Genomic DNA, 9,365 nt, shown 5'->3' with positions numbered 1-9,365 from the left:
TAATTTTAGAGCGTTTCAAACTTTTTTTGCAACTGAATTGATGCTGGCAATAAATTTGAACAATCATCTCAAAATTTAAAAGTTTTAACGAAACGAATATTTTGGTATTGTCTGAATAATAAATCTCTTGTCGATTTGATATTGATAATTTTTGAAACAGCCGTTTAAAAATAAATAGGTCAATCTTGTTCAAGTTAACAACATCAGAATAAATTGGGTTTTATTTTTGACCATTTTTATTTATTTCAATGTAATTATTCGTTAAATTAAGCAAAAATTCTTGGCGTATATTTTTCGATCAGAAATTACATTTTTTTTCTGTTAATGTTCACTTCAGCAGAAATGTTTTAATAAACTGATAATATCCTAAAAGGCCGACAGAGGGCGAAAGACAGTCTAAAGTTTTCGCGAGTAGAATAACATATCGAGTTATCAAAACGCGGAAAATAAATCTTTTGATAATTTTGATTTTAAAGTTTGAACAAAAATTTTATTGTTATTCTAAGACACTAAAAAAAAAATTAAAAATATTCGTAATAGTGTATTAATATTTAAAAAATTAGTTTTTAATAAGAACGAATTTGGAAAAATTATTTTGAAGTTATAAGTGAAAATTTAAAATTTATTAAAGCACAAATTAAATTAAATTAATTAATCCAATGTTAATAATAATAAATTATTGATTTGTGAATTTACCGGACTATTGCACTGGCACCACCTGCAGTCGAATTGTCCAGTTAAATTCGTCTCAATGACTTTCACATGTTCACTGATTACATTATCAATAACGACACCCTCACCCCAGCACTTGACAAGTATCTTCCTCTCTCTTGCACTTCTCACTGTCTTCTATTGATGTAAATAGTAAATTACAAACAATAAATACCAAGTATAGATAAAATCGTGGAAAAATGTGTTTATTTAATAACAAATCTAAAATTAATTAATTAATTAATTAGTGAGAAAATTAATGACGAATGAATGAGCAAACGGAAATAATGGACAACGTGACACATTAAATGCACTCGGACTACCATATGTGCGTGTGAATTTCAGTGTGTGTTCATTTCAGAAGTCATTGCGAAATCATTGTCATGCACCGTATTGACTATAATGGTTATTCTAGATTATTTATATACTATTAGCGATTATATTAAATTATTTACTGTTCGCAATGCGGAACTCAAACATGTATGTGGTGCACACCATTAACGTATAATCTGTGAGTTAAATTGTTTTGCATTTCATACCCTTCTTTCGTTGTAATTAATTGAATTACTTCTAATTCAAATAAAATTTTAAGCTTAAAAAATTGCACGCCTCCTAAAGCTCGTTTAGTTTTTTTGGAAAAAATTGTGTAATTGACGTTTAAAAGAAAAAAAAATAAGGTTAAACCTCAAGGTCACCTCTGAAACTTTCCGCTGATTCCATACCCCGCTCCAAATTGCACTTGTTACATTTTAGAGCTGAAAAGTCTGATAGCAGATTAATAAAACTCTAATTTTTTAATTTTGAAAAAACACTTTTTTTGGTTTTCTTTCGATAACGATAACTCACGAACAAATCAACCGATTTTGACCGGACCGGCGGTGATCGACGTAGTTTTTCGATGTTAACAGCTGAGTAATTTTTGGAATTGATCGATAAAGCCGTTTACAAGTTATAAAAAAAAAAACCATACTTGAAAAAATCGTTTTTTGTGATTTTTTTTTTTAGATTTCTCAAAATCTACCGGTTTGAATCGCTTCAAATTGTATTCAAAATCTAAGTATGGTTAAGCTCTTTCAAATGGCATAAAATTTTGCGTCTACGTAAAATTTTTTTCGAAATTTTTTTTTTTAAATAATAACATAAAATTTTTAAAAAGTATAAAATGGTTTACTACAGGTCTCTTCTCAATGTAAATCTACTTATTTCAATCTATAAGTGCAATATAGTTGTAATAGAGGCAATTAAAAATCACAAAATTGCTTGACCTTGACAGAGCGAAAATAAAGCATCACCTCAGCCGCTTCGCACTATGGAGTGTGCAATATCAATATATCCACTTATTTGTCAAAGCTTCAATATTTTGTTGTTGATATTTTATAAGAGCTAGTGGTTTCATTTTGAATTTTTTTATTTTTCGTTTTCTGTGTGATCTATATGTATGTGTTAGAATATAAAGAAAGAATAGAAACTTATTTTCACCGGCGATAAGTATGAAATACTAACACTAGTCGTATAAATGTGGCCTACTGTTGTATATAAATGTTACATATATCTATAGAGATAACTATATATCGATTATAAATATAAAATACTACAGGCCATTAGTATTGCTTACAAGATTACTCGGTAATGTCATATTGTGTTGGTGTGGAGGTAATAAGAGTGCATTAGTCTGATAAATAGTAATGGGTTTTATTATAGGAACAAAATCATAAGATATGACGATCGCTAAAGACTAACGTCTATCTTCTCAATTATTATATTTTATACGCTGCAATAAAAATAACTATAATAACATATTAATCGGCCATTTACGGAATGTATCACTTATACTATTTTTCTGTTATTTGTTCCAAGATCGTTGACAAAAATAAGCGTTAATTTTATGAAAAAAAAATAATTTTTTTTTTAAATGATAGAAATGGCTTATCGATTTTTCATCAGTCCAATTGACCCGTGGTTGAATTAATCTTCTTTCAATTCTCATGATAAAATTTTATAGATCAAAACAAAACAGCTGATGATGACGCAATCAAGCTGTCCGTGAACTAAAACTGATTACAGTCAGTTTAAAATCTCAATTCGAGTAATCAACAGCTTCCGAACTCAAGTTAGTTGTTTTTTAACTTAACATCGATATTTTTCAAAGAATGGAACAATTCTGTTGCTTTCAGATATTTTTATAGATTATAAAATAAAATGATAAGATTATAAATTAAAAATCCATTAGCTTAAATTCTTCCACTAAAATGCGTCAAATTTTGTTATCAATAATATATTAGTCGGAATAAAGAAACGCGTCGGTCAATTACGTTTTACACGATTCGACCAATTAGAAATCGATAGCAGTACAATCACGTGGACAAGGTGTTTTTGAATAAACGCCGATTCTCGTTAGTTATCAATCTTTGCCCGTGAACTTACTAATTTTCAAATTCGTGAGTTCTTGTGTTAGTTAAACTCCGGAAAAAATGAAGGGTCTCTTCACGTTGTTGCTGGCAAATATTTTTATCGCTACGTCCATAGCCGTAAGTATTTAAAACTTAAATTATTATTAACCGATGTATTAATTTGTTTATTTTTTGTGTCTAGGACAGTGACACTTACGTCTACGGTTCAAATACTCCAGTTTACTATCCAGATAAAAATGGAGTTGGAGTTAAGATCAATACAGTAAAAAATGTGAGTAATTTTTTACAATTGCGTCCAAGACACCCATTTCATAAAAATTTCTGATTTTGAAAGAAAAATATGATTTTCTGAACTAGGATACTATATTTAGCTGGAATCACCAATATTTAATAAAAGTTTTTTATATCTAATGTTATTTATTGTATATATGGAAAAATAGTCCGGACAGCCCAGGCCGGGAATCGAACCCGGGCCTTTTGGTTACGTGCCAAGGGCTCTTTCAGTTAAGCTATCCGAGACATTGTCCGTAACTACCTTTCAGTCTAATAATTTTTTGTTTAACACGACAACAGAAAAATATAGTTCATATAACAAATCCAAAAAAATTTGAAGTATTTTTTAATTCATATTAATAAATTTAAAATTTCAGAAATTCGAAAACAAGAAAGCCCGTAACTCAGAAAATGCAAGTACGTAACTTATGATTTATTTCTGTCAATTATTGAATCCTATTTTTGACAATAATATTTTTCAGATGCGCTATTCCTCAAGGTGCTGATTGCAACAGAGTATGATTCTATCCAACGAAAGTCGGAGGATGAATTTAAGTACCAAGCAAAACGAGTAATCGATGGAATGAATTCCGTGTTCTCAACGCTTGATACCGATCGACCTATGGAAATTTTACTGGGTGGTCTCATTGTAATGAAGGTACAAGTTCACACTGATCATGATAACGTTCAAATATTTCAATGAACGTAAAACTTTAAAGCAACTGCTTATTTTCTCTAGTCTTCGGGCTTATACGAACCATCCCCACGTGCAAGTGTCCATGACATAGAACCTCTGAGGAACAATCGTCTGACGGATAAATATCGGGCTGAAGCAATAGTCAAAAATCGCAGAGAAGTACACTTTCGTGATGCAACCTCAGAGTTAGAGAAGTTCGCCGCTTGGTTCGAAAGCATCAAGGACCAATTGGAAGCTTTCGATGCCCACGTAGTCTTATACATGTCTCCGTAAGTTATTTCCAATTCGCTCAAAGCTAAATAACTTCAACAATCACCACAAATTCTTTTCTTGCATGCAGATATTATTTAAGTGACAACAATCCAGACAAAACAAGGGCCAAGTTAGTGATGGGTCTAGCACAACCTTCGAAAATGATTTGTTCGTCCACACCAATTGTGCTTGTCAGTGATTTGATTGGAGATTCTAACGCTATCTATGCAATGGCTGTTTCTTATGCGTAAGTTTCACAAAAGCTACTATCAATATTCTCCTTCTATAGTTCGCAAAAGGTCACTCTGGCACATTTCTTGCAGATTGGGGGTCTCGCATAGCGAAGATAAAACTGATTACCCCTATTTCACGGGCAGTATCGTCGTTCGTAGCTCGAAGAAGCAGGAATGGGAAAAAAAAGTCGTCGAAGTTGTCCAGAATAACTACAGAATGAGCAAATATGAATGTTTGAAAGCAAAACAATCAAATGATGATTATGAAGATGAGTGATCTTGATGATCATCAGACTTCAATTTATTTGAAACGTGTTTTGAATAATCAAGCGATTCAATTCAGTTTTTTATATCATTCTAATAAAACCTGTTATTTTACGTGAATATATGAAAATGATTCGACTAATAATTTTGATTGTTGAAAAATTTCTTCAAAAGGAACAGATCAAAGTGATCGATAAACATTATCGCGTAGGCTGAGCAATTTGTATTGCATAAATTTCAAAGTTAAATACTTCTAAATTTATAAATTAATTTTGTTCTCATCCAAAATGAGCTTCTTTCATGTCCATATACCCAAAAAAATTTTTAAAAATTTCGGGTCTCTTAAAGTTGGCAGTTTAGATTTTATTTTTTTTATTTTAAACTCTTAAAAAATATAAGTGTATAATGTAACTTAGTTGCGGCAAAATTACGTCATTAACGGCATTGAGTTGCACGCATCCCACTTATATTCTTGAATTTTAATATTTAAGCGATCGTTTTTCTTCGAAGCTACTTCAGTAGTTTTATCTGTAAATTTCTGGTAAGCTACTTTTTATTTCTTAGATAAAAAACTTGAAGCTGGAATTTTTTGAACGTTTATAAAAATTTCGGGAAATTCTTTTTGAAAGAATTCAAAGCTCTGATTTTAAATTTAAATTTCAACTATTTTTCATCGCCTTTTAATAATTTTTTCAATTTATTTCGCAGTTGGGAAAATTAAAAAAAATTTAGAATAAACAAATCTATTTTTTTTTGTTTTCATTGCAATAAAAGTTTATTTTTTCATAAAGAGCGAATAAATTGTAAGCAATATGACTACTTATGGAATAATAATTCAACTAGTGACTGGATCATTACTCCTAGCTGGTTCAACTGGACAAACAAATGATGAAGATGATTCGAGAGGGTGTAAGTTAGAATTGAAAATTATTTAAGAAATATTTGTATCGCTAATTTTTTTGACACAAATATCTAATGACATCGATAGTTGAAGAATACTCTCTCAAAATAAGGTACAGCCTAGACCAATTATATTATTTTGCTGACAAGGTATTCGGTGCAGATAATTGGTCACATGACATATATCAGACTTGCGGTATGTTAATTTATAAATATCATTAAAATATATACTATAAACTATTTTATCGATTTTATTTTGTGGAATCTCGATAGATTCTGAAAAGGTCGGCGAGGGGCAGGATATGAGATTTGCTGTATGTCGGTCGACTGTTAAGATTTCCTTACCTAATGGAGTACGTCGCTCAGGAGTTGGCATGGATTCTGGCGTTTTTTCTATAAACGATGGATTGGCTAACTTCGAAAAGGTTATTTTTTTTTCGTGTTCTATAGTTGAAAAATCCATGATCTAATATTGACTTTTTTTGTTACAGAAATCTTTGGAAGAAGGTTTTTACAACGCTCTGATGGCTTTTAACAATGCAAGTACGTATATACTTACGCTAGAATATGATAAATTCAAAGACCGTAAAATGCAAAACGACGAGGACAAAAAATTGAATGAAGGTAATCTTGACGATGGAGAATTACCGAAAGTTGACGAAAGTGAATTGGATAAAGTTCCGTTACAATAAGTCGGTCTTTCAATATAGTTCCACTACAGATGCAAATTGATAGTAAGGCATCAAAATAATCAAGTACTGATGATAATTATCAACGATACATAAATTGCATTGAATTTTGAATTGTAAAAATTGTTGGTCATAAATAAATCAGAATATACGATAATAAAATTGATAACAAAATCTTGCTGTTCTTCAATTCTTCAACTATTTTTATTTAAATATAGAAAAATAGTCCAAAAAAATAATTTGGACAGCTCAGGCCGGGAATCGAACCCGGGCTTTTTGGCTGAGCGCAGAGGGCTCTTGCAGTTAAGCTATACGAGACATTGTGGGGACATTTATTAATTATATAAGGATATTGAGAAGAAGGAGGGGGGAGTTAAATTATTTTTTACGTAATATTCCGTGAATCAAAATTCAATATTAAAAATCTGATTCCATTTTGGATTTTAAATAGTTATTTTTAATTTTAAAGTGTACAGTCGAATTTTTATCCGATGTATCTGTATAAAAATAATAATAATTTACCTTTTAGCCTAATGAAAAAGGAAAATAAAAATAAAACTAACGAGTAATAAAAGAGTGAGTGTAAATTGAAAATAGTGATCACAAATAACAGCCCGACAGTGAGATGTGTAGTGCATATGAAATATATAAATAAAAAGACAATAAAAGAGAGTGTTTAAAATCTAAATGAAAGTGAGAGTTAGCTTTTGATAAATTCCACTTGTACTGAGATTTAGCTCCGTTGTAGGTGGAAGGAAGGGAGTCTGCTGTATATGAGGGTGTTGAGTAGACTCGTCACGATATGTTAGAGACTAAAGACTCAAGAGAATGACTATAACTACTCTACTATATTTTGTATGTGTACCAAAAGAACCGGGAAGAAATGCATACCGTGTTGGAATTAACGCGAGAATGAAGATTCACGTTTTTGTTCGAGCCACGATTAAAATTGCGTGTTACTGTATATTCTGCTTAGTACTTTCTGCTGGTATATCTATGTTCAAGCATTCATATGTGTGAACATGTAGATGAAAAGGGTATAGAACGGTGGGAAATTTCTCGTATGGGCATTCTTTAGTTTTTAAAAATGTAAATAGAGATAAAGATGCTTGAGTGTTAGAAGCTTGAGAAATTTACGAATTGTTAATTCCAAATGTGGATGAGGATGTGCGATGCTAATGTAAATTAGGGGCTCGCTGATGCGATCCTTCCAAAGTCACTCTCAATTCACGGATTTGTGAGCATTTATCTCTTATGAAGATTAGTATTGTTGATATTAATTGTTATTCATGAATTTTCGTTTATGGTATGCCAACTTTTCATGTAATTTCTTATAAAATTACAGGATAACTTAAAAATATCCTCTAGTAACAAATGGCTATACTTATAACAACATTAAACATTTTTCTAGAATTTTATGGCAATTAAATTATGATAAATAAAATTTAATTAAAAAATTCCTCATGTGAAAATTAATAAAAATTACAAGTGAAAATTTTTAGTAGCATTTTTTTATGATAATTGATTTGTAATAAAAATTTTTAAAATTGACAGCTGACAGCTAACAGTATCATATTTAAGCAAATTAAATTAATTATAATTCAATTAAAAAAAAATTAAATTATTGAAAAATTGAATTTTTCATTAATTTCAACGGCTTGATTTCTATTTTTATTTTATTAAATCGAATTTGTACAATGAATAACTCTTAAAAAGATCAATTAAAAAAGACAATTACCTTCAAAGATTGTTTTTAGAGATGGTAAATCCCATTTGAGCAACTTTTTTCGTACCCAAGAATTCATCCAAATCTTAATATCAATTGTAATACAGCTGGGTAATTGTTCAATAAATAATAAATTAGTATATACAACTTTCCAATGATGTAAACAAACACGCCAGGACTGTGAAATTGGAGGGAAATCAGAGAATTGGCGGCGCCACCGCTGCGGTTGCTATGGAAATGCAGCATAAAGTTTTAGCTCTAGAAAAAACTTAGGTATTCTCAGGCGAAAAATACCAGTTTTTTTATATTAAGAAAACGTATATTGGATATAAAAAAATTTGGACAGAAATACTGTGTATTCTGGGTGGAAAAAAAATTACTGACTGGTTTTTATTGAACTACCAGAAAATCTAATTTCTCCCCCTCCCTTCTTCCCCAAATATTTCAAAATAAATTTATCTGCATCTTTTAACCGTATGAAATATTCAGAATTTACCACGAATGAGACTTGGACTTTTATTAAAAAAAGTAAAAGCTAATTAAAATTACCCATGCTCACTTGAGCCACTGGATTCACAAAATATCCAAATGAATCACAATGATAATAATAATAATAATAATAATAATTAAACAGGAAAAAAACCTAATATGTTAGCGACAATTCTTGTTGGTAAAGCTGTCTACCGCAGAATCACTTCCCTTCAGTCTCTTGGCCCATTCTGGACCCTCTAGAAGTCGAGCAACCACGTTAAACGTTGGTAATGTTAACGTAAATAGATTATAACACTCTGTTTAACCGGCAGACATGCCTCGACCTCAACTCTCGACTGCGAATTATTCACGGATCGCGTGATACGTTATCCCTGTCCTGCCAACTGCTTCTATACCCTTTCCCACCTCTATTCACCCAAACTCGTGCTCTCATAATCATACATTCTAGATTTTTTCAATATCTAATGAAAAAAGTTCATTATTTTCTTTATAATACCTCTGTTATTTCAAAATCTTTAGATTTTTCATTTTCTTCAATTTTTTATTTAAAATAATAATTATTAAGATGGCTAAAGTGAAGTTAGCTTAGTACCGGAGATTCCTTATTGGTTTAGAATCAAAGCGCGCGCAATTTAAATTTATAATAAAATTGAAAAAAAATTTTTTTAACTAAGAAAAAAATTTACATTTTTCAAATTAGTATTGTTGTTTAAAAAA

The 9,365-nt window shown here is 30.5% G+C and overlaps 2 protein-coding genes across 2 annotated transcripts; both read left to right on the top strand.

Moving 5' to 3' along the window:
• The first annotated feature begins 2,623 nt into the window (after positions 1-2,623).
• Positions 2,624-4,961, top strand: LOC141532281 (uncharacterized). The gene is made up of 7 exons (XM_074250557.1): positions 2,624-3,239; positions 3,304-3,393; positions 3,773-3,812; positions 3,878-4,053; positions 4,135-4,361; positions 4,433-4,591; positions 4,668-4,961. The coding sequence occupies exons 1-7, from the start codon at positions 3,183-3,185 to the stop codon at positions 4,852-4,854; spliced, it is 936 nt and encodes a 311-aa protein (XP_074106658.1). The 5' UTR covers positions 2,624-3,182; the 3' UTR covers positions 4,855-4,961.
• Positions 4,962-5,096: 135 nt separating this feature from the next.
• On the top strand, positions 5,097-6,604 carry LOC141532282 (uncharacterized). The gene is made up of 5 exons (XM_074250558.1): positions 5,097-5,382; positions 5,550-5,750; positions 5,830-5,937; positions 6,015-6,166; positions 6,233-6,604. Exons 2-5 carry the CDS (start codon positions 5,654-5,656, stop codon positions 6,431-6,433), a joined length of 558 nt encoding a protein of 185 aa, XP_074106659.1. The 5' UTR covers positions 5,097-5,382; positions 5,550-5,653; the 3' UTR covers positions 6,434-6,604.
• Positions 6,605-9,365: the final 2,761 nt, after the last annotated feature.

Source organism: Cotesia typhae, unplaced genomic scaffold (genome assembly GCF_013202065.1).
Source record: "Cotesia typhae breed Kobodo isofemale line unplaced genomic scaffold, CoteBio_Ctyphae contig_59, whole genome shotgun sequence".
Classification (NCBI taxonomy): domain Eukaryota; kingdom Metazoa; phylum Arthropoda; class Insecta; order Hymenoptera; family Braconidae; genus Cotesia; species Cotesia typhae.
Note: the sequence above shows the minus strand (reverse complement) of the source record. Positions and strands in the feature narration are given on the sequence as shown.